Genomic DNA, 24,275 nt, shown 5'->3' with positions numbered 1-24,275 from the left:
CGTATCCCTGCGCTGTCGTCCATTGGTTCAATTATGACGGAGACTCTCGTAATGAGAATACGGGAATGTACATGGTCCGCCCGTCTTTCTATGACAATGGCGCGCCCCATGTAGAGGTAATACATGTTGATACTATCCTTCGCGCAGCTCATCTACTACCAATGTTTGGGCCTGGGTTTGTGATACCCGGAACGACGTGCTACAGCTCTTACGATAACTATCAAGGTTTCTATGTAAATCGATTTGCCGACCATCATGCGTTCGAGATAGTGTAGCATAGTGTCTGTACTTATTTTACTATTATTCTAATGACCGTGAATTATTGTCCTTCAGTGGGACCCGTACGAAGCTACCTTCAGTTCTTTGCTACGGCCTGTCTTATGGTGCTTATTTCTTCTTGCATGCTTATGAACGCGGGGTCAACTTAGACGAAATCTCTCCTAAGCCGAAAATCGGGCCGAGAACCAAAAAAGTAACAATTAAGTTTCATTTCGGCTAATAATCGAAGTGCCGTTTTCCTGATGTTGCCATTCACCCATATCGCGTCGCCTGATGTTAGGATCCGCATCGCAGAGAGAAAGATTCGCTGGAAGCTCCTCAAGGGGGCAAAAGCAAGCAATTCCGGTAAGTTTCTAGTAAATGCTCAGTCACATTCGCCTCATATAAAGCTGGACTGCCCCACAGCTACCAATTTGATTCACCGCCTTCTTCAGTATGATCCCGCCAGACGCATGTCTCTTGCCAGAGCCAAGAGTCATCCCTGGCTTGAAAAGGAGGCGCGTCTCGTGTAAGGTCACACTCCCGTGTTTTTTCCTTCTCTTTTTTACGTGGTTGACCCATATTGCTGTACATAATACTCTATGTACTATGTTACGACAATACAGCCCTAATCCCCGCGGTTCTGCAGCGGGTTTTATCCTTAAAATTACGACTGCAGCTTGGCTTTCGGATACGAGATTCTCTATTTTTAGCATAAACTGCTGCAAAGTTAGACTAAAGAAAGCGCTTCAGCTTCTAGTATATATGTTTTGCGCTTCTTGTAGATGACAGCTTGTACCTGAGTGAAGGGAGGCCAAGAAGATTACAGTGAAAAGGAACAAAATGGTACGTTGCTTTAGCCCGGTGACCTGGCTGTATACCCTTGGCTTGCTCAAGAAGTCTGTATACAACGTGGAAATCCAAGTACGACATGCAACTTGTCTTACGCGGTAGGTAGTACTGGACATATACTAGTTTCTTCCTTGCGTCCAGAGACAGCCGGCCGTAGTTGACCTTCGACGCCTGACATCCAGATACTACTCTCATCGTTTAAATGACTGGATATGCCTACGTGTATGACCTTTGTTCTCAACACCCCTGCTGCCCAAAAGCCCACACCTTCGAAGGATTCAACTCGAACCAAGCAACACTCTGGTGGTCCGCAAAGCGGTGAGCTATAGCATGTTTCTTCAGATCGAGTCCCAGAACCAATTCGGAAGCCGCGCACACTGTTCGTGATCGCTTGCTCGCCTTGTCCAACTCGCTGTAGTTTCCAACCTTGGATTTCGTTCCCCGAACGTTCCCATTGGTGAAGATGGTCTGTTAATGACGGGCAGGACCTTAAGGAGGCATGATTGGCCTGACATAACTCACACGTACATCACGCTTTAAAAACGGAGGTTGCGAAAAGGATGAGGGATATTCTGACTTACTTCAATGTCTCCCTACTTGTCGAGCGTTCCTTGTTATCACTAAAAATGCATTCACCATCACCATTAATAGATGCTCGCGGAAACGCTGAGACACCGACTCCTTTAATCTCTGTGATTCGCTTCAATCTCGAGCGCCTTCTGAGACTCCTCGCAGTTGGGCTGCACATCGACATCAAACAACTGGCCAGTCCGAGGAAGAAGGGCATACGCGTGGTGAACGCAGCAGTATCACCAGCTCATGACATCAAATACAAGGGCCGGAACGACCTTCCGCTGTGCCTCCTTCATCGGAGAGAGCCTGAGGGCGAGACCGAAGTTTATCGCCAGACCGATGATCCAATGCCTCTGTTTGAGTTATGTTGCATGTGACGCCTGTGCGGGAGTTCGCGAATTCTTTGGGACGCAGACGAGCAGCAGAGACTGAGGGCTATGCGTGTGAGATGCGAAAGAGGGAAAGATGGGGTATTGGCCAGGCTAGTGGATATCTTGCGATCGGCGTATACGCAAGGTATATGGGTGCTTTTTACCAACAAGGGAGGACCCGCAAAACACGGAGCAGAACTTGGCGCGCGTATGCCCGCCAGCTAACACACAAAGCATCGAGAAGTATATGAATATCTTAATAAGATGACTGGAGGGAGGGCCGATGGCAAACAACCGCATCGAGGATGGGGGGCACGCATGTACAGGAAACACGCGAAGCACTGAGTTCAGGAAACCCTAACCTGAAGCTTTGAAGAACGCCCAGCCACCGGACCCTGTTTGTACGCGGGCAGTGAGCAATTCACCCATGCATACTTATATCTGCATTTGTCCATGCTCGTTCCGCCGACCATCCTCAGATTTCATCCGGCTACAAGAGGGATTCGGAGGCAAACCTTCAACCAATCTGACTAAAATGGTGGCTCTCCACCCTTCCATAAGGGATGTCCGCTCAACAATCGCAGGTCGTCCTACCAGCCTCGGTATGTACGGAAGGCGACGGAGGTGCGCTTCCAATGCTCATTCCCTTGAATCAAGCCCTCACATCTTCAAAAGCCGTTCTCTCCCACCAAAGATATCGGATACCATGAATGCGCATCGAGTCGCTGCTCACCTCTCTCCCTAAGCTCATCCCAACCAACTCGCGGCTCATCTCCATCGACATGGGCCAGGTCCGCTACATGTACCAGCGACTCGAGGAGCTCTACATCCTCCTTACCATCAGCAAGTCTTCCAGTACCCCTCAAGACATCCACACCCTCTATCTCTTTGCCTGTGTCGTTGATGTGTCACTCTGCCGCGCGAGATCCACCACAGCGCATTTGAGTTTTTGGGCGCTTCCAAACAAGATCGTCAGTCCGAGGTGCACGGAGCGGGTCAACCTGATGCAGGTCAGGAGCGGACTAGGCTGGAGATGGAGAGTTATGAGGAGAAATTCCAGGATATTGTTGCCCAAGTGCGTAGTCTGCTCTGCTCTCTTATGTGCGCGGAGACCTGATGGTGGACCAAGCAGAAGCAAAAAATGCACTCAAATGGCGGGCCCGGCGCTCGAGATCCAACCATGGGAACAGTAAGAACGCGCCGCCTTTGTCTTGGGCTCCATTGGCGGCTCGTCCTACCTCGGCGTCTCGGGCTACTCGCCCACTCCGCGCTTCGAAGCTCCCGAAGTATACGTCGCGCTCTGCCTCGCTTGCGCCCGCTGCGTCTTCGCGCGCTCTAGCATTCAAGGACAGCGACATGAAGCTCGGCACAAGCAAAAAGGCCCGTCATGCAAAATTCGCTTTCGGTGGTGATCACCATACCACGAATCGGTTTTCTATGGGATCCTTAGCGCTACCTCTCGCCTTTGGGGACTCCCCGTTGGGCGTCAATAAACCGTATTGACATGGGCCCTCAAGCGGAGCAGCAGCTTCCCCTCTCTCCATGTTCAGGGTGCTGGGGGCGGACGACAACATGAGGGACGGCTAATCTCTGCCCATCAGGTCTAGAAGTCAATGCGGCGGATTTTATGTATGTCGGCGTTGGCAAGAGGTCCGAAAATTGCACGAGAGATGTCGAGCGCCGGGAGAAGGCAATGGAGCAACAGATATCCATCACGCTCTTTGTCCGCGTTCGCCTCTCCATGGCGCGCTCGCACCACCCTACTGTTCATATCCTCCCAACGTCAGCACAGCCCTCATCTGGGGCGCTCATACACCCGATCCCTATCCCCTTCGGCATCTCTCGTTTCGTCTTTCCCCGCTGTGCTTCTTCTGCCCCTCTTGCTGCGCTACCCCCCCAGCCGCCCTCCTATATCTCTTGGAGCGCTGCATCTCAGTGAGAAGCCAGCGCCATTACCTCCCTGCTCTTGCACCCCCATCCACATCAAGATAAAACACGTTATTCAGTCTTAATGCATTCTTTGCCGGGATTTTAGCAAGTCAGAGGATCGTTTACTCATCTAGATATCTTGCTAACCTTTCCCCATTGAATTACATTGTCGGTACTCACAGTTTTTTCCGTAGCCATGTTGCATACTTCGCTCTGTAGCATGTACAGTTACGTGACTACCAATTTTACGGTCACTCGGTCTCCGGACTGGCCGGCCTCTACGACATCTTACGCTTCACTTTCGGGTGTCTCTATGCCCCACGAGTGGCCTGATTAGGATCATATCAGTGATTGTGAACGTGATACAGCACATCTGATAGGCGAGGGTCAAGTTAGCGCCCGACATGATCCGAGACTGACGTGAGCCAACTGACCAGAGCCAATTTCCCATATACGCGCTGACTTTGCTTTCATCTTTTGGGTAGGAGGGCCCTCATGGTCACGCATGAAACGCCTCATTTCAAGGAACAAAGCAAGATTTTGACTCCGAGCAAGGTAGCATCATAAAGGTCGACGTTCCTTTTGAGGATGACCTTCATTGTTCACCCACCGTTTCATCCCCCAAAGCTTCTGTCAATCCCCAATACGCTGTTACTACTCATGTCTCCGTCGCCTTTTACGCAGTCATGGGGGAAACTGACCTGCACAGATCCCAGGCTAGGAGGGGACGTCGAGATGTTCTTTGATATTAAAAAGAGCTGCTATCTAATTGGCCGGGATGAGGATGCCAACGACTACGCCATCCTACTCGATATCATCAGTATGCTATCGTGACTTCTTGATCATGTTTGCGGTATGACGTTTTGGTTTTGCTAGGCCACGAGCATCTGTCCATCCAACGCAAGGCACGACCGGATGGAAGCATTTACATCATGATTCATGACAAATCCAGCAACGGGACGTTCGTGAGCAGTAACGGAGCATTCGTAAGTAAACACAAGGTGGCATTTAGTAGCGCTTGTTGCTAATCAACGTCAGGTCGATGAAGACAGGATCAAGCGTGGCAAGAGACGAGAGATCAAGAGCGGTGACATGGTCATGTTGGCAAGAGCTGAGCCGCCCCTTGGTGAGCATTAATGTCAACATCGACGCAGTACTATTCTTAGCAGAAGACAGTTTTTCTATTCACCGAAATAGATGGTGACTCAGTGAGTAGTTGACTATGCTCTAGATCTCATGCATTCACTAAACTAGGATAAAGTTTAGTCGCACATATAACCTCCTCGATTCGTAGGTTTCCTGCTTATGAGTCATGTCTCCGGCCAGATTCACATCCATGATGTTCTTCAAGAATTGGAAAAGGAGGTTTTGGCGTTGTTAAATTGGCACGCCATTGTCGGACCAACAAGATAGTCGCTATAAAGATCATTCCAAAGGAACCGGGCTCTTTGACCTTCCAAGGCGAGAATGATGTGAGGGAAGCTCGCCTGCTGAGCGATCTACAACACGTAAGTCATATTTATTAAGAGTGAACCCGGCTTCTGATTGTGAGTTATAGCCGAACATAGTGGAATTCATCGCCCTTTGGAACTCAAATAGCGAGCGCTGCTATTGTAAGTGGGTTTGGCTGGCCAGTACCTTGCTCAACAAAAGACGTGGCCACCGTTGGGCAGATGTTGTAATGGAATATGTGTCCTATGGAGACCTCAATAAACTTCTGCACGAGCGTAAACGACTCAGTACGTTCTTCAGTTGCTTAATGTCGAACATATCCTTATCGTGATATCAATAGAGGAAGAAGATGCCCAAGCGGTCATGATTGATATGTGCGATGCCATACGATTCCTACACAGTCGCAACATTGTGCACCGCGATATCAAACCAGCGGTGAGTCTTGCTACGTCGCTGGTTAAAATACATGTCATGAAGATAACCCTGGTCTATCAAGAATATCCTCATCGCTTCTATGCAGCCGCTAGTGGCAAAGTTAGCAGACTTTGGTCTGGCTAAAGCTGTCCCAGATGGTGCTTTCTTGCATGTGCGTCGCTGTTCTCTAACCTTGGTAAAGAGCTTATTGATCGGTTGAGTCCTTTTAAAGTCTTATTGCGGTACAGTTGCATACATGGCTCCCGAAGTCAAGGGAATAGCCGGATTACCGTTTAGGCGCAGCTACGATGAAAAGGTCGACAGCTGGAGTCTTGGTGTGACGCTGTTCCTCATGTGCGTCTGCTGTTTATGGCTACACGTGCGTCCACTAGATAAACTAATTTGATTATACGCGCAGGTTGACTGGCGAATTGCCTTTCATGGCTGATGGAGGGGAAAACCGTTATCAAATTAAGTGGAGTATTTTGCGCGCGTATGCGAGCGAGTGTGGTGTGTTTTCTTTTTCTATCATTATATAAGTGCGCGAAGCTCACAGCATTACAGTAAAGGATTTGATCGTGTACATCCTTCGACCTAATCCTGCCGAGCGCGTTTCTGTTTCCCAAATTCCAACCCACACCTGGCTCCTCCCCTTATGGCAAGAACGCGAGGTGCTGAGGGGTCACGTCAATGTGAATGAGGAAACTGCTAGGATAATCTGAGCGCTTGGGCTTGCTGGCGACTATGTGCAGAGTTTATACCTAAGACTAAATTCAGTTAGGAGGTTGTCTATCGCATATATCACAGTGATCATGTTCAGCAGAATGAGACGCATCTGAAGACCTCATCCCGGTATCATTTTATTAATCTGGCCTGAGTCTCCGGTCCTGTTGCATCCGTAAAGTTCAAAAGCCAACGCGGCCCGCAGGTTGATCCGAGGGCCCGAGTGTATTGAGCGCATAGGCTAGTGTATCGTAGAAATTATGGAGAAACGGTATACAGTCAGGGAAAGGGAAGAAAAATGCTCGGAAAGAATGCTCGGAATGTGTGACGTAGCTATGGGGCTCGGCTCGAAACCTCCGGCCTTGCTATGGCATGTTAGGCTTCTTGTTTGAAAGCATAGATAGGGCGCGGAGCGCGTGATGTGGAGGAAGAGTCGAGGCAGGAAGAGAAGCTAGCGAGTGAGCATGGTCGACGCGAGGAGCGCGGGATGCTTGCGAATATAGATCTTGAAGGCATCGGATGACCAACGTCCCATCGCCTGGATTTGCTCGAACAGGACGCCGTCTTCAGCGAGGGCAGTGACGCCGCCTGCACGTAGAAGTGGCCTGCAATGGTGGACGGGAAGAGTCGGCAGATGTAGACATTCTAAATTCTATAACGATTAGCTCTGATAGAAGCGTATGCGCTGCATGTGCCTTACAATAGTGAGACTCCGCAGAGCTGCAGAAGTATCCAAGAGAAGCTCGGGGCTTCGTCTAGCAGACGAAGGAGCCAAGAAGAAGCCGGTGCGAGTTTCGGGTATGGTAATGAGTCTTGCTGGCTATGAGTGCGTTTCCATACATATTCTTAGATGACAACGGTACAACGGAAACGAGCTCATTTGAACACGACCATCGGCAGGGCCAGCCCTTCGCTGGGCAGTGTTCTGGACTTAAGCGGTCTTCTTCATCGAGATATCAGACTGCTCAGGAAATCATTCAGATCAACAGGTTATAAAAAGGAAGAAAAAGGTGGAGTGAGAGATAGAAAGATAGCACGCGCCTGGGCACCTTCGAGCGTCGCCTCGACAAAATCCGTACATTAATCAGGCTTGGGTCCTTCAGGCTACAGTGTTCGCGTTCGTCAGAGCTCGAACCAGCGAGGAGGCAATTAGACCTCACCTAGTAGAAGTCCAAGAACTCCTTGAAGAGTACGCACTTTTAGCGTGGCTACCTCTCCGTTGAGTTTTGAGCCATCCATGAAGATTGTGGCTAGCACCCCGTCACCGTCTACGCGCCTGAGACTCTCATTAAGTCCGTAAGATTAGGATATCAAGATTGGATGCAGGCTCGGCGACTGAGGATGAGAGCAGATACGCCGTCTGTGTTTGTCTGAGTCAACACCTTCGCCCTCTCCTGGATCGGAGTTGCTCGAGTTGGCCGTTGTGTAAAGGCGACACCATTCAGCGTAGATGTGATTGCGTTCAGTCAGTGAATGAGCGATGAGTAGTGACCGGCAAGTCAAATAGACCGGGTATGCAAGGAGATGTTTGGTGTCTTGGGACGAGTATGCCGTAGCGAAGCAGACTAATCAGCCTCGCTGCCTAAGCTCTTGGTCTATGAGGACTGAGGATCATGTTTCATGAGCTCACTTTGTGTACAAATGTCGTTCAGTACGTACCTCGCTCTAGCAGGCTTGGTCCTCGTGCGAGTCGTTTGGTGTACGAGAGATGCTCTCACTGTTCGTAAACTTGAACTACACAACTGTAGCCTTATAGCGGAGACGCTCAGAATCCATCTGGGGGATTCAGGCAGATCACTCACTAGTGGATATCCAGTCCCGATCTCTACCCGTCCCCAGCGACGACTACACGCCGGTGCCTTGGATGATGCATTACCACGAGGACTTTGAGTAGTGTAAGGGCATTAGTGCACTGGCATATAGCGAGGAATGAGAAAGCAGTCCGTATTCGCTCACTGCTGCTGAAAATCAAAAGGGCGTCATAAAATGGGAAAACCAGAGGAGGGTTTATGACTGGTTTATGTTAGGAGGCGGGCCTGCCTTGGTCTGGGTACGTTCACGTAGTGCCTTGGTACAAACACACCAGTACAATACATGAAGCCCCTAAAACCTGTTCTCGCTTTCGACACACGCCAGAGCGCTGTTTCTGAGCTCAAAGATCCGCTGTATACTAGGTATCGGGCTTGTCAGAGTAATAACGCAATACGCTCGTGGAGCTATTGATCAAGGATATGAATTCACTGCTTAAGCTTACTACACATGTTGACGCAATTAACTCCGGCTAGTTCGGCGCGACCGCGCGTTGTTGATAGCTTGTCTTGGTCTTTGTAACACAACTTTTCCCCCAAGTGGCCTATCATCACCACAACGGCAAATTTGCCATCCGTCTATGCCCTACGCCCATGACAGCCTCCTCCGACCCCGCCGCCGAGACGTTGACCCGCTGGCAAAGACTCGTGCAGAAACGTTGAAGCAAGACAGTGCCACGCGTTATCCTTTGAGCCGTTTCATCCTGCATGGTCAAACCGTGTCTAACATGCCTGTCAGCCAGGTAGGTGTAATCTAAGTCTCCTTAGGTGGAAAGAACATTCTGAACTAGCTAACAGAGAAAATCTGACCGTCCTTCCGGCCTGTCGGAACAAGAAGCTTTTTCGTCTGAGTTCGACCGCATCAGTCAAAGCCATAGGAATAACGTCCTACTTGGACATCAAAAGTTATCCTGTAGCTGCTTCTTTGCAATGATCTTAAGTTTCTCCATTGCGTTATTGTTGGTATATATCGGTTCAAAGTCCGTACTTTCACACCACGACGCCTACGGCTACACACCTGCGCAGCACCATGACTTTGAGAAGATTATCTACGGCCAGATGCTTCAAAGAGATCGCCAATCAGCCATAGAAGAACAAGTCACCGCTTTAATCGACTTGGCGGAGCGTTTTGTCTCGCCAGGAGATCTGGAAAAGCAAGGCACCTTACTAGGTGACCTGGTGGAACGACTTTCCGCTATGGAAACTCAGCTTCAGCGGCAGTCCACTCTTCACGCTGAAACTCTCCGATCAGCAATCAGCACTCAGTCCAAAGACATGATTGCAAGACGTGATTATGCTCTGTTTGGGGGCGGAGCCAGGGTCATAAAGACGCTCACAACTGACACGCACTTGAAGCCTCCGGAGTCCATCTTGGGATCAATCTCTGGCTGGTGGAAGGGCTACAACGATGCATGGCGACATATCAAACCCACCTCAGTCATATTGGAGCCAGACATTAGCGTCGGTGAATGCTGGTCGCTCTCAGGTTCTTCGGGTCATGTCGGGATTTATCTTCAAGAACGTATTGTCGTCACAAACATCACCATCGATCACGCACCACCAGACCTTCTCTCCACTCAACAACAGCAAAGTGCTCCCCGAAGTATCAAAATCTGGGCGTTGCTGGACCCCTCTTATGTGGAAGAAATGGTCGCCGACGCTGGAAGCGGCAGTTTATGTTGGCATATAGGCGAGCTCGAGTTTTGCAGGAGTACTCACTTCCTAACAGATACCCCGAGTAAACCCTACCACAAGAACGATGTTTTTGTGGCATTGACCCGTTTTACTTATCAGAAAGACGCCCCATCTCATGTTCAGACTTTTGCTGTACCAGATGAGCTACTGGTGCCCAAGTTCGCTACACAGATAGTCGTTGTGGAGTTGTTGACCAACTGGGGCTCTGATACAACGTGTCTGTACCGTGTCCGTATTCATGCCTAGAGCCAATACACACGTTCACATTCTTTGCCAGAGTGTGGATGATCCCCACGTAATCAGCTGAAGCAAGACTTGTCCATGATGCTCAATTCAAGGTTACTAGCTACTGCGTAGTACTAACTTGATTATTATTGTCGATACTAGTTTCATACCCTCTGGGGCGTGGGCTTGTAGTAGACAGTAACGAGCACGCAGTGTAGACTGCGAGAAGTACAGACTGTAAACAAGCGGGGATGGTATATGCGTGGCGGGAGAATAACAAGAGAGATAGGATGGTGAGGGACGATAAGTCTGAAAGGGGTTCGCCAAAAGGGAGTTGTCCGAGTATGTTCGACATGAAGATGATGTGCTCAAAGTGTGGTGTTATCGGTCAAATGGATGGCTCATGTGAGGCATGTTATTAAATTATTCGTCCATAATGTGGATAATAATAAAAAAGAAAAAGAGAGGAGCGTGCCTATGCGAAGGGGAAGATACCAAGAAAGAAAAAGTGGGGGGTGCTGCAGGGAAAGGACTGGAGGCTTCCTATGGCGACGTGGTTGGCTCCGTGAACGTGGCCGAGAAGGAGGTAAACGAGTTTTGGGTCCTGGGTTTGCGGTTGACTCGAGGTCAAGCCCAGACGTTCTGGCCAGCTGCAGACGTTCGCGAGGTAGTGATAACCGGGCTCCGAGGCGGAGCGGCTCGCTGGACATGTAGGTGAAGTTGTGGTGTTAGTTCTCGATATATTCGTTTCTAGTCAGACGAGGCCGAGAAACGATGATGGCATGTCGGCGAGGGAGCGTGTCTCAATGACCATGAAGCGGCTGGACGGGAAGCCGGGCTTTGGAACTGCTATGAGCGTCCAACAGGGCGAGGCTTTGAGGGTACTGAGCGTCTCATTTTTTGGTTCTCTATGCGCCGCTCTGCCTCTCGGACGACGCGCCGACTGAGAGATGCGGCCATGGCCGCCCTCTCGCATAGACGACAGGGGCAACTCGCTTTGCTCGCTCGTCCGCTGCCTCGTTTCTGGCGATCCCTGGATGGACTGGCGTCCAACGTATGTATACTGGGCGACGGTACGAGGGATGCCTTCAGTCAAGGCAACGGCGGCATCGAGCACGTCTTGGTTAGGATAGGTGTTGACAAATGAGAGGATTGGTGCTTGGTTGACTGTTGAAGGGAACAGGCCCATCTGGTTGGAAAAGCTCGGTCAGAAGGTGGGCGGCGAAGATCAGGCCGACGAGTTCGGCGTCGTAGACTGTGTGTTCGTCGAGCCGTCGATGTGGAAACGCAGCGAAGCGACTAGCAAGTCGCCCCGGCAGAGGATGGTTGCCTCCCGAGCCCTCTATCGAGCTCGAGCCGTCGACGCAGAAAGCGTTGGTCGTCAACTCGTGTTCGTGTAGTGGGTGTTCCTCAGAGCGGACGATGGAGACTTTGGATCTGGAAGTGTCGCCAGGGATGTATAAGCATAACGCTTTCCGATAGGAACGTAGTACACGCACCCTAGTGTTCGCTTGTAGCCACCACTCGTCCCCGTCCTTGGTGCATCTTTGTGCAACGAGCAGTCGCAGGGGAGGGCCATTTTCCTCGATAGCACGGCGGAGCGATGGTCTGACAGTGGCCTGTGCTGAGCTGGCAAGTGTTTGATCGATGGAAGATGGAGTGGCAATCTGCTGTCATTGCAAGTGTAGACAGAGCCGTTCGAGGTCATGGAGCAGAACGGCGGGGATATCAGGTGCATGGGAGGGCGCGAGGAAGATACCGCCTTGGGCGAGAGGGTGGAGATAAGTCCAACGCAGCTATCGGCCCCGTAGAGGGCCAGCGCCGACGTATGGATTCCAACTACGCTCAGGCTGGTACTAGGAAGATTCAGACATGACCACAGGAACTATATTAGTGATTCTATTATCATTCATCAGCCTTAACATATTGCTGCTGTGTGTATAAACTCTTGCTCGTTCGAGTTGGGGCAACGAAACTATACGCGATGTTGTATATTTTCGTTCGTCACGATAATCCTCCTATTCTTGACATGGCGATACTTTTGAGCGAGGCTAGAGGAGGTATGTCAGTAAAGGCAGTAAAACATGTATGGACGGGAAGAGCGTACGCTAAAACATCCTCTGTGTGAGTCATATCTAGAGGTGGGAGGGCATGCAGACGCTTCTTCTCAAGCTCTGACAGCGAAGCATACCAGTGCTCATCGTAAAAATTGATGGGTAACCTGGGTTCTGGCTGGTCAGGGTGCTCTACGCGACGGGATGGAACTCGATAATGGGGGAGCTTTCCCCTCTTCGGGCGTCCATCAGCATGGAAGCGCGTGGAGAGATGGACGCAGTCAAACACCCTCAGCCACTCCGTTGCCAACGAGGATCGCCAGGTGTGGCCTAGGATAGCATAGCGAACCTCTCCATTGTGGTCGGTTTCATCGCCGCTCATGGCACGCATAGGTAACTTCTTCCATATTTTGATATAACGTTTGAGGTCTGGATGAGCCAAACAGGCTCTAGCGCGCCGATTGCGAAGCTGTCAATTGTGAACATTGTCAGCTGCGTTGATCACATGGATAGGAGAAAGGACCGACCCAACGGCGGCGGGCATCCCGAGCCCTATCCTTTTCCTCGTCTAAGAGGCGTTGAGCCTTGGATTCGTCGACCTCTTCGTTCTCTTCCTGCAGAGATAGGAATTGGCTCCGCAACGTCACGAAGTGAGCTGTGAAAGCTTTCTTCACGTCTTCAACTTCCTTGCACTCAAACATCTCCTTCGTGATAAAATCGTCGGCAAAGACAGCGGCAGCTTCTCTATTCCATGTGGACAGTGGTTGCCCTGGCAGCTCTACGCGAAAGTTGGTGGCGGACGGTCCGTTACGCTTGAACTTTTCAAATACAGTGAGTTCTTGTTGCGTTGGCGGATCGGGAAACGGGTCCGACTTTGAATGGCGGCCTAGCAGAGTGAGGGCATGAACGCGGACCTGTACCTGCCCTTACAGTTAGATTCGGCGCACCTAACAAATACCACTTTTCCTACGTACCTGAAGTGTCAGAGTTTCTTTGCATCGATGTGTGGGCACTCCACTCCGGGGGTAAATTGATTTTCCTCCGGGTCCGGCCGTCGCCGACAGAACCGAATCCACGTTTGAAATCTGATGCTGGTTCTGACGGGTGACCCGGATAGAAGGCCGTTGTGTGGCCCACTTGTCGCAAAGATCTTGAATTATGTTGACTAGCACGGCTATGTCACCTTTGGTCGCCCCAACATTCTAGAAGCATCCATCACGATGCGTTAATGCCTTCAAAATAGGGCACCCAAAGATCAAAGAAAGACGAACCATTGGCCCGTTTACTAAATGTGCTAAAGCTGCATCCTATAGAGTTATGTTAGAAGAAGCCAATTCGAACAATATAAGGAGGTAGCTTACGACTTGGAAATTGTAGTTAGGGTCCTTCTCCAGCTCCTCGGGACCTTTCTCGTCAAAACTTGTCATCACAACATCAACATTATCCTCCTCATTCTTTTCATCTTTATGTGTGATATCAGGATGGCCAAGACGCGCCTTCTCGGTGTGTGACGAAGTTTTTGCTGGGACAGCAGCGGAGGCGATGCCAAACGGGGGGAGAGCATCAGATCTAAACCAGGCCGTGCCATTGGCGTTCGTGGCCGTACCATTGGCTGTAGGGACGAAGGCGGGCTGATCAGAGCGTTTAACATCAGTAGTGCCAGGAGTAGGAGTACTAGGTACAGCGGGGATGGGAAACGCAGCAGAAGTGCCGACAGATCCAATAGGCACGACAGCCGGCGGTGTAGGGTTTGGCAGAGGAGAATCGTCTGCGGGGGGTTAAGGTCAGAGGGGCGAACATATGTGCAAAGGATGGAAGCGACAATACATTGTAAATTGTGAACTTGAGCTTCAGCTGACGACAGAGGATTCGGGCTCATGTTGATGCGCATATTCCCTTCCGCCTGTAAACTCGATTAGTAAGGAACAGCGTGTGTTGAAAACGCGAAGAACATACATCGGCATCGTGAGCGTTGTGCTCCGCAGTGTCTGTCATGACCACATCATTACCAGCGTGATTCCCTTGCGCGTTAGCATGGGGTCTGTCGAGCGTCTCGACTGAAACGCGAACTCGAGAGCGGAATCCGTCACTAAGCGTGTCAAATCTTTGGGGAGTGGTAGGCTCTTCTTCATCAATAATCAACGTATTATCGATTTGAAGACCTCGAGTGCCGAACACCTGGATCGGCACTGTTGAGCGTCAGAAAAAGGTCAAGGTATACGCGGTCAGATGGCGCTTACTGAGGAAGCGCGTAGGTCCTTGCGGGTCTGGGTTTGGTTTAGCGCAGTCCAGCCCGCTTTCGGGAACAGCTTACCAAGCTTGATTCAAGAGGATGAGAGCCTGTGGATATATGGGAGAGAATGTTGAGTGGGAGCGCTTGAGGCTGCTTTGCCGTACGTATCCCGAGAGGTTCTTCGAGTCAAAGGTGTCCGAGAGGAAGTGGGAGGAGGAAGGGCTCTGAAAGGCCACCACCAAGGAGTTGACTCGGGTGAAGTTTAAGTGCCATAGGTGCCACCGTAGCGAAGAACAAAGGGAGACAAGAGCAACCTAGAGCAACCCTGCCGCATACATGATAGCCACCCCGTCAAAAGAACAATGCCGGAGCAGGTTCCGGAGTATTCTTTCCGACTGCGGCACGTGGCGAACGACCTTGACGCGTGACGTCTGGACGTGGACGAGTTGGCCCAAGTCTCCCCCTAGGAGGCATGTGTCTTTTGAAAAAGGATACGCAGTGTCCTCAGCGCGCAGCCATGAAGTGCCTTTGAGCGTTTGGGTAGAAACGGTTTCATAAGTCCTAGTTAAGGGATCATACGAGAGTATACCTCGAAGTGCAAGAACAGTATATTATGAGCGCAAATGCATGTAAGTATATCAATAATTAAAGGTGCTGCTATGCTGAATGTAACGTGTCAGAGCGCGAGCGCTCCCAGCGGGTTCCTGAAGTAGCTCGTAACCTGCGCCTACAGAATACGTGCCAGGTCTAGCCGGCAATTGCAGCCAAATTGAGACTAGAGCGGCGAATATCAGCATGATGGCATAAGGAAACTTGCGTGGTCCACGATCGCGAGGTCCAGGGAGTATTGTCGCTGACCGATCATCAGCTCGTAGTGTCCAGAAGGCGCTGATGTAGGCGAAGATCCTGAATATATTGTCAATGATGTTTGCTGCATAGCTAGAAACTTCACCTGACGTGGCTACAAACGCGGCCCCTTCGCTGACCTTGAAAGCCTGACTCAAGATGATACCTTGAAAGTCCAACTGTGCAGTATGGATATGCGATCCGGGGGTACCAGCTAGTTCCCCCGCCCAAATGATCGTTTGGCCTACAGTCGTGTTCTCTGAGATATCAGGTACGTCTTCGATGTCACTATTGACAGAAGCGCTCTCCGGTTTTGACGGCTCCAACAATGGAGATACGGGAGGCGGCGGCAACTGTAATGTGAACGTGAGTCTAGTTTTAAAACCAGAAGAACTTTATGAGAAGACTTTCCATCGGGGGTGGATCGTCTTCATGCTGAACGTGGTCCTCGTTTGCTGCCTGTGAGCCGGACAGAAAGTCAGGGAAAGTCAGAAAATGTGCGGTTAAAGAGTATACCAGCTGTAAAACCCAACTCTCCTCCTGAACGGTCTCCATGAACAGAGATGAAGATAAAGCCTCGTCGATTGTGGTTTCATGCATCTTCCATTCTTGTATCTCTATGTCAAGAGTGCACGTCTCTGGATATTCGATCGACAAATTCGCGAAGTGTGAGCACAGGTCCGCATCTGGATCGTCGCATGAATCGTCGACACCATTGTCCCCGATCCGATGAGAAAGGCAAGAAGTAGAAGGCGTCTCGTTCGTAGAGTCCACCTGGAACAGAGAATGCTTCGGCGCATTTAACTGCTTCTGCATGTTGAGGACGAGGGTCTCTAAACGCCGTAGCTTTTGCGTGGAGTTTTGAAGCTCGCCGGAAACTTTGCCGAGCTTATCATCCAGAACATCATGGCGAGGCCAATTAGCTGGTTCTGTGGTAAGTACGATTCAATGTGGACGTCGAGTTGGCATGTCATGACGTACATAGCTCCTGACGCAGACTCTGAAAATCTTGCCGTAGGGCCAAGAAGTTCTGTGTGCATTGCGTTATGCGAGCGTCAGTAACTTCGAACCTAGTTTCAGTGTTTTCTTCAGCGGCATGGAGCCTCTTGTCCTGTTGGGTCTGAGAAGCTGATTAGACTTAGTAGTCGACAAAACCTCAAATTATGGACCTGCTCCTTGGTTACCAGTTGAACCTGTCGTTTGGTCCCAATGAATTCGTTATCAATATCTTCCTTAAAGTCCGCAATTTGCTGTGCGAGAGAGTCGACGTAAGTATCCAAGTTCTGTGAATGGTGGCGTGCACGCGGGAGGGGAGCATGGTTTGGCGGGCCCATATCCGAACCGACATGGGGAGGTCCGGAAGGCAGAGTCGAAATTCACAGGTTCTCGACAGCATGCGCGCCTTTTCCAGCTCCGCGCCGCACGGGGCCTCCGAGGTCGGCGCGTAACGCGGCTACCTTTAGCAGCCTTTAGCCCGATGACTGGTCAGCATACCCTATCTTCCTTAGGGCTTCCTTTTATTAGGAAGGATTCTTTGTCCGAATTTAGCCCCTAGCGTGCGATTGAGACACTCGGACATAAAGGTTTGTCCGCGATAGCGCCGGTACTACGGGTGTTACGGGTGTCCATGACCCTCACTCATGCCCAACGCTCAGCTTTGAATCGTTTGCGGCGTGATGTGCACAAAATATCAATCAGAGTTAGAAAGCTTACTAGAGGCGAACCGTACTCGTGTTCACAGAGTCCAATATCATGTCCTTGGTGATGAGATGGGATTCTGAACGTCGTTGATAATCAATGGGATGATGGCTATAATTAGGTGAGTCAAGACGCACGTGAGTGGGCCTATGCTAGTGTGCGTCCTGGGCCTGAGCATGGGTTTGCGATTGACGCGATGGTGCTTCGTTATGCGCACCGCCTGACGTTCCCTACTGTACACTCAAAACCCATACGATGCCTAGCTTTTCATCCCAACAGAGATGTCGTTGCTTCCGCTGGAGAGGACACGAAAGTAATCATGTGGGACACGAATTCTGGGGAAGTCAAGTACTACGCCGAAGGCCGGAGTCCTGCGCGAAGTCTATTGTGGACTTCATGGGATGAAGAGCTTCATTGTGGATTTCAAGACGGATATCTTATGTCAGTAACCGCGGATGAGGCAGATCAGGTAATGCTCATTGCGTCACTGCGGATCAACCTTCGTGCCAAAGATCTCCTGATAATATACCCATATCGTTTAGATGCTCAGAGTCAAGGGCGTCTTGTGCCACGCTTCGCTACCGTTGGAGAGCATGACTGCACATCCTGACGGAAGGATTTTGGCTACAGCAGCGCGAGCAGAGGTTAGATTATGGACTCGGAAGAGCAAACGAGGTGCGCTCTCTTTCCCTCATCGTCGATAGATTAATAACCAGTGACACTTGGTGAGGAAGGTCATTGGAAAGCTTACGCGGCGCTCAGGGAGCCGCAAAAGACTGCTGTTACTGAGAAACATGAGGTCATAGTGACCTCCGTTCATTGGCTACCGCCTAATGCGTTTAAATCCTTTGGCTCGGACACCAACCCTACGGCGTCTTTCTCCGATGTTGGGGACGTCTTAGTTTCCTATCTGACGCACGGCGTTGTGTACGTAAAGATCCTTTCGCTTGCATTGCTTCCTTATTGAGCATTGCTATGTTTTAGCTGCTGGGACGTCAATTCTTGCTCTGCTCGGTGGTATGTCAGCATGTCGGGATATGTGTATGTTGCGAATATCTATCAACATCTATTTTCTCCATTCACTAACCTGAAAATAGATCTACGACTGCGTTGTCCTCGAGCGCCCAGTATCTTGCTGTGTCAGATTTCCGAGGAGGGGTGGATATCTACGATATGGACACTGGCTTCATTGTGAAATCATTCATAATCAGTAGCCGGAAAGAACGAAGTCCAGTGTCTTTCATCCATGATGATACCTCCCTTCTTGCCAGCAATTCCAACGGAGTGGCATCCATCTGGCATGTTTTCACAGGAACTGAGGTTCAATGTTTAAGGTTGGATGGTAAGAGACGCAGACAAAGGTTTTTCTTGTAGGTTTCTGGCGCTGAGAAACTTTCTCGCATAGCCCACGTTACGCAACTGGCGAATGCACCAGCAATCGCAGTAAGAGTGCTCCCTATTCCTTCATGGTCATAACTCAAGGTGTTACAGGCTCAAACTCTATCCGGAGATCTACTGCGCGTCGCCGTTGGTTTACGAGGCGATGGCCTATGTGGATTCAGTATTTGGGAGACGGTTGAGGTTGAGGTTGAGGTTGACCGCCGCTGAATGATGCCATTCATTCTGGCTTGTTCAAGGACATAAGCACCCGATGCTGTGAACTTAGTCGATATGTGACATTTACGCCCTCGGTGCTATGTAAAGGTCATGGCATCCTCCTTAAAGCGCCGTCTGTTAAAGAGAGAAGGTCCAGCCTTTACTATCACACCTGCTTAAAGCGGTTTGTGTCGACTCCTTTCATCCTGTATGCTCCTCTCTCAAGTCAGTCTCTGCGTGATCTCAGTGTTTACTTTATGCACTTGATGAACATTGAGGGTAACGGGCGTTACCGCGCGCCTGCGCACGGTGATTTGAACGTTTGAACTTGATTAATGATTAATGATTACCGGAAGTTGCCCTCGGCACACGCTACCCGGAACTGATATCCGGAATTCGGCCCCTGTGAGCGGCTATCGGCGGACCACCGTCCCGGCCGAGTTTTGCTTTTTTTTTTAGTGGAGCCCTGGCCGAGTTTTGCAGGTGAACATTAACTGCGTCATGGTGCTAGCTTGTTGGCTTTTCCGCACAGCACTGAATTGAGGTAGTCGCTAGTGTTGCCGGCTGTACGCACTTGAACCTACTTGACCCTACTTTGCCTGCCAGAACCCTGACCTTGGAGCCTGTCAGCGCCCTGACTGACCGAGTCTTGTACAACCCTGGTCCGACAGTTTGCTACCTGCAACTGAGTTCGGAGAACCAGATCGTGATCGTGATATTGTCGGCATGACAACTTTGCCTGGAGACTTGCTCGAGCCGAAAGCCGCCCTCCTGCTCCTGAGCCACGCCGCTTACAGTCTGCGCTCAACCCTTGAATAGCCTACACGAGAAACTTCAAATTTGATGCCTACGTGCGACCCTGGAATGACAGTCTCGCTATTGTTCTCCTTTGCTTACCGCCAGGTCGTTGTACTTGTCATCGGAGTGCGTTGTTTTCCCCGCATATTTCTACGGGAGCAACACGGGAAGAAGTTCCTGACGCACTGCCCACCCCAGTCATGCTCAACCCTCTGACCATACTCCTGAGCCTCCTGACGTGGTTTCCCGCCAGGCTGATCATTCGGGTCTATGTGCTTCTTGCCGCGTTCCATGTGACATTCGTTCTCTTGGCCACGGGTGCTCGCCCGCTGTGCGGTCTTACCTTCACCGCTTCCACACCAGTATGCCGTTGGTTCGATAACATGGGCACTCACTACCAAACCCTCTCACCATTTGCTTCTATCATGGATATTAACACGGCTCAGACTCGCCGAATTGGCTATCCTGTCAGAGACGCAGCTTCCCCAATTCCGGCTCAAGCACGCGTCATGTTACATGAGCTTCTACCTCAAGTTTCCGCTCTACATGTGCCCTTTAGTCGAGCGTTGATCAAGGAACTCGAGGATGCCGACGTCAAGTTACAAAGCGTCGCCAGGCTTTCAAACTCTCTTGAGGCAAAGAAAAGCCACTTTGCCCATAGGTCAGTCCGAATGCCCACGTACCATTACGTTGTTTGACGTCAAATAGCGTTCTGACAGCATCGTCTCTACTCCCCAAAGCTCTCAAAGCTGGGAATTCTCGATGTTCCACTGCAGAGGACTGCGCTACACTAACGCTTTCCGCTAACCGCTCGCTCGCCGACTTTGCCGATCGGGTTGGCGCCAGTGTCATTGAATTGCAAAAGCATTCTTCTTCTCTCGCCGCAGCCCGCCGTTACCTCGTCGCCCATCTCTCTCATCTGCACAAGGAAGTTTCGGAGGAGCTCGCCAATGCGCATCGTCATAAATACTCAACCAACCTCCTTTCCTCCATCTTCAACGGCTCAGCTCGCTTCGGTTTGGGTCAAGTACTTAAAGTTCTTTCGCGAGCGAACCAAGAAATCATGAAGCTACTCCGACTATCTATTCAAGCCGAAGAAGAACATGCAATTTTCATTATGGCTGTGGATGAGATCAGAGGCGCGCTACTTGAGATCGCTCATTCACCCATTCCTCAGGCCCACTTACAATTTTTGGCGCATCGTATGGAGATACTAGGCAGAGATGGTGGAGAAGAGAGACTGCAGAGGGTATTCATCGACGCATTTCGCGACGACACCGGCCAATAGACACAAGGATCCACCAAACCCTACTTTCTTCATGAGAAGTTATCCGTAGCTCAACACTAGTGTACGCCTTGAGTACGGAATTAGCCTCTTGCTAAGTCAAAATAACATAATCAGTCGATACAGTCCCGTCACCAGCGATCACAAGGTACCTATGTAGACAGCAATATTAATGACTTTGAGTAAATTCGAGTACTTAGTGCCAGGCAAAGTCAGACCGCGGCTCGGTGCCTAGCTGTACTATGTCCTATTATGTCTCCTTTTGCTTATATCCATCGGTATCACCTCATCGCACTGGCTCAGACGAGAAATCAACGATGGATCACTCCGATGCAAACACCTCAGTCTCCACGTTTTACAGTAATGAAAGATTGGTGTTCGAGGTTGCAATCCCTTTTAGCAGCGATGGAGGGGCCACGGGCATGTCCATACCTCTACCGTCCGATGCCCCATTGAGGGCGTGGATAACCAATATGCCATATCCAAGTTTACCTCGAAGTCTCTCGAGAACTTCCTAGTAAGTAATCCCCTTTCTATTATACTTCATATAGCCATCCGTTTACGAGAGCATCAGTCACCCGCCTCGTCTAGAACTCGAAACAAGACGTGGTGCAACTGTACCAGCTGGCAGTACTAGTGAAGTAACGTGTCCTCGCATGCGTGTCCCCGCATATCTGATGTACTAACCTTATCAAATAACTCGCATAGACAACTGCGTCCCCTTATTGTCGTCTGCACACTGATAAAACCAGCGCCACCAACATCAGCATCTGTTGGTTTGAAATGGCAGGGCATGAACCTTCCATCGACATGCCGCCGCCCCACGAAGAAGGCTTTCTTATAACTGATGGATGCCTATTTCTTTATCGCTACCCAACTGCAAAGGCTGTCGCTCGTTCTTGGATCTGGAAAGGGGAGGGAAATAAACGGTGGGAACTCATTAAATTCGGGGACCCTCAGTATCCGGTGCCAACTCCGCAGTCAATACCACGGCTGCTCGTTTTCACCAGCGAAGGCAAACCACAATGGGTGGCAAGATCAACTGCCGAAAAGAGGTACCCCAGTGAGTTCTATTGAGAGCTTTAGGAGATATTTATTGACCAGAGTACAGGGAACGAGGCTACTTAACGTTTGATAAGCGATGAACGTCCTAAGAAACCGGCGGCGACTACATGCGAGTGCAGTTAGACGAAACGGAAAAGGTGATACTATGTAGCACTGGGGCGATATTATCAATAGCCAGCCTTCCCTGCTTGTTCTTGCCTCACCATTGCAGCGCGAGAAATCGGCTCAGATGAGCACCGCGGGCTCTCAGCATTATAGACAATGTACTCGCTCGAGGGCCGAGGGTTCGCTGCCCTGGCATAGAAGTCCATCCGCGCTGACGATGCCATCAATACACGAGCCCGTCTGACTCTACTCGAATATTGCTTTTTTCGTTGATCGCCAGAGGATCATAAGACCTGGACGATTTCAAGTCGCGTGGACCAGGGATGACGCATGGAGGAGCTCGTGGAGGGGAAAAGCTTCGCGGTAACGGATCGTCCTCCAGGTGTAACATACAACCGCGCGTGAGCAGGTTCGTTGAAAGCGAGCTTCGAGCGTAGCGCTAAGAGACTCGTGTCACGGTGTACGTGATGGCAAAATATACTTACACCCAACTTACACCTTACAAAAAGCCCATGGTCAGCTTGACGGAACATGCATCGTGTTCGATTAGATGAAATGGTCAGGTTATACACCGTGATCCCTCTCTCTAGCTTCAACGTGTTTCGTGTTCAGTTGGATTCGTGCGCACTTGAGCTTGAGTCTTGAGCGCTGAGCTTGAGTGACCATCTCGAATCGGCCGGTTGTCCTATTTAGGAAGGCGGTGGTGTGCCCGGCTCCGAGGTGACGGCGGGCCAGTGTTGCTGTGAGTTCACGCCTACCTTGACCCACACACTATCAACACACCGCATACATCGCTTTCACTCGCAAGCTTCAGCTACCATTTGCCCCTTCGAATCTCCAACTACCTTCTCTACTCCACTCAACATTGGCAAAACCAGTCGTGTTCGCAGAGCACCAAGATCTAGCCCGGGCAAGATCCTCAAGAGTTTCGTTCGACGCTCTTTGCGCTTTGAAGGACCTTCCTACGGCTCGCGCTCTATTGAAGATGACTCAGGATGATAGAGAGAAACTCGCTTTCAGCGGTAAGCTTAGCCTTTCTTTCCTCCTCTCCGTCTGGGCATAGAGCAGCGGATCCTACTAGCGTCTTGAGAGCGACGCTGGCTGAGATAAACTATTTGACGATCCTCGCCTCTACCGAGAAGCAGTCTAGCTCGATGTTCGAAAAATTCTTAAGTTTTAAACTGATTCTCTTATTTAGAACAAATCATTTCCTCGTCGTCAGCCCTACGAAATGACCGCAAATCTACTTACGAGGTGAACACCAAGATGCCAACCCGACTTCGAGATCGATGAGGGCGTGTCCACGGTCGTCTGGCACCCGGAACTGTCCTACGAGCTGCAGCTGCCATGGATAATGCCGTTCCTTGCTCCCCCATGATCATGACGTGAATGGGCTGCGACACGCCCTTCGCTTCTTGGCTGGCTTTACCGTCGCTCTTCGCGTTCCCGCGCACACTGAGCGCGGTGCACTCGGACATCAGGCAGGCCAACATATCAAGGCTGTGACGCGTGCGACGTAAGCCGCACGAGCATCTCCGCCCGTTCGTCAGGAAGCACACATCGCCGGGGAGGAGGATTGTGGGCTTGAAGGAGGAGGTGCCGGGTACGTGCTAGTGGACGTTGCTGAGGTCATCTCAGGCTGAGGAAGATCTATTTATAGGAACATTGCTCAATTTCTTGTACGACCACATCAGCAGGTCAGGCGACCTGGCACTGTCGTCCTTTGGCATGACCGTATCGTTGCTCATGCAAGTCTACGCTCGGTCTGCGAGAGGGTGATGCGTTGACCTGCGATGCGATCGGTCTGCCGTTGCAAACAATGCCAAATTCAAACAGCGTCATCACGACCTTCGCATTACGTTGGGCGTTCCCCGCTCGAGGGCCAGGAGCCACCCCTTGCTCCATTGGCCTTGCAATCTGACCATCGAGCGCTCGATTCTCCTCGTCCTATCATCAACGGTAGATGTCCGTTAATGAAGCACAAATTGGATGTTTGATTGGCTACAACGGTACGAGTTTTTCCGGACGGTTGGTGAGGTGTTCTGCTTATCATACCCACTTTAGGGAGTTTTGAACATACGGCCAACCTCAGCGCCAAATAGTTCGATAGGAGACGCTCGTGCCTTGAGTCGGCTCTGAGATGGGCCAGGGTAGGTTCTGAATAAATGATCGTCATCTCGCCTATATAATTAATATACTCTCCTACCAGTATGTGCGTTTGTTTGCGCCTCGTAAATCATCCAAAACTCATGTCACACAAATTCTAGAAACTTCGCGTTCTATTTTATTCGTTAC

At 50.6% G+C, this 24,275-nt stretch overlaps 7 protein-coding genes across 7 annotated transcripts in view; 6 read left to right on the top strand and 1 right to left on the bottom strand.

The window, feature by feature from the left end:
- The window catches only part of CONPUDRAFT_49659 (kinase-like protein), a gene marked incomplete at both ends in the record, with an annotated part of 8,918 nt that extends 8,127 nt beyond the window's left edge, over positions 1-791 (top strand). Inside the window, 2 exons of the mRNA XM_007767062.1 lie at positions 560-624; positions 685-791. Coding sequence (XP_007765252.1) covers positions 560-624; positions 685-791 — 172 coding nt within the window. The remainder of the gene's footprint in view (positions 1-559; positions 625-684) is intronic.
- A 531-nt stretch (positions 792-1,322) lies between these two features.
- On the top strand, positions 1,323-2,279 carry CONPUDRAFT_70699 (uncharacterized protein; the record flags this gene model as incomplete). Its single annotated transcript, XM_007767197.1, has 4 exons — positions 1,323-1,428; positions 1,529-1,576; positions 1,762-2,044; positions 2,075-2,279. 4 exons carry the CDS (start codon positions 1,323-1,325, stop codon positions 2,277-2,279), a joined length of 642 nt encoding a protein of 213 aa, XP_007765387.1.
- A 2,364-nt stretch (positions 2,280-4,643) lies between these two features.
- On the top strand, positions 4,644-8,466 carry CONPUDRAFT_70698 (kinase-like protein; the record flags this gene model as incomplete). The annotated part of the gene is made up of 18 exons (XM_007767196.1): positions 4,644-4,803; positions 4,860-4,969; positions 5,022-5,109; positions 5,181-5,191; positions 5,245-5,273; positions 5,335-5,491; positions 5,542-5,596; positions 5,657-5,722; positions 5,776-5,870; positions 5,932-6,021; positions 6,082-6,203; positions 6,268-6,359; positions 6,414-6,541; positions 6,973-7,030; positions 7,278-7,357; positions 7,661-7,761; positions 8,225-8,291; positions 8,329-8,466. The coding sequence occupies 18 exons, from the start codon at positions 4,644-4,646 to the stop codon at positions 8,464-8,466; spliced, it is 1,647 nt and encodes a 548-aa protein (XP_007765386.1).
- Positions 8,467-8,961: 495 nt separating this feature from the next.
- On the top strand, positions 8,962-12,176 carry CONPUDRAFT_70697 (uncharacterized protein; the record flags this gene model as incomplete). The annotated part of the gene is made up of 7 exons (XM_007767195.1): positions 8,962-9,123; positions 9,362-10,303; positions 10,758-11,014; positions 11,055-11,181; positions 11,279-11,354; positions 11,477-11,673; positions 11,916-12,176. The coding sequence occupies 7 exons, from the start codon at positions 8,962-8,964 to the stop codon at positions 12,174-12,176; spliced, it is 2,022 nt and encodes a 673-aa protein (XP_007765385.1).
- Positions 12,177-12,304: 128 nt separating this feature from the next.
- Positions 12,305-16,767, bottom strand: CONPUDRAFT_70696 (uncharacterized protein; the record flags this gene model as incomplete). Its single annotated transcript, XM_007767194.1, has 13 exons — positions 12,305-12,823; positions 12,882-13,268; positions 13,329-13,556; positions 13,626-13,661; positions 13,716-14,122; positions 14,182-14,257; positions 14,311-14,532; positions 14,595-14,672; positions 15,004-15,148; positions 15,446-15,805; positions 15,828-16,356; positions 16,415-16,553; positions 16,603-16,767. The coding sequence occupies 13 exons, from the start codon at positions 16,765-16,767 to the stop codon at positions 12,305-12,307; spliced, it is 3,291 nt and encodes a 1,096-aa protein (XP_007765384.1).
- A 560-nt stretch (positions 16,768-17,327) lies between these two features.
- CONPUDRAFT_70695 (WD40 repeat-like protein) lies at positions 17,328-18,739 on the top strand (the record flags this gene model as incomplete). Its single annotated transcript, XM_007767193.1, has 7 exons — positions 17,328-17,600; positions 17,674-17,806; positions 17,848-18,058; positions 18,116-18,172; positions 18,229-18,473; positions 18,537-18,574; positions 18,623-18,739. The coding sequence occupies 7 exons, from the start codon at positions 17,328-17,330 to the stop codon at positions 18,737-18,739; spliced, it is 1,074 nt and encodes a 357-aa protein (XP_007765383.1).
- Positions 18,740-19,725: 986 nt separating this feature from the next.
- Positions 19,726-20,813, top strand: CONPUDRAFT_150799 (uncharacterized protein; the record flags this gene model as incomplete). The annotated part of the gene is made up of 2 exons (XM_007767461.1): positions 19,726-20,186; positions 20,234-20,813. The coding sequence occupies 2 exons, from the start codon at positions 19,726-19,728 to the stop codon at positions 20,811-20,813; spliced, it is 1,041 nt and encodes a 346-aa protein (XP_007765651.1).
- Between the last annotated feature and the right edge of the window lie 3,462 nt (positions 20,814-24,275).

This window comes from Coniophora puteana (genome assembly GCF_000271625.1).
Source record: "Coniophora puteana RWD-64-598 SS2 unplaced genomic scaffold CONPUscaffold_3, whole genome shotgun sequence".
NCBI classification, from domain to species: Eukaryota; Fungi; Basidiomycota; class Agaricomycetes; order Boletales; family Coniophoraceae; genus Coniophora; species Coniophora puteana.
The sequence above is the reverse complement of the archived record's forward strand: the minus strand, read 5'-3'. Positions and strand labels throughout refer to the sequence as shown.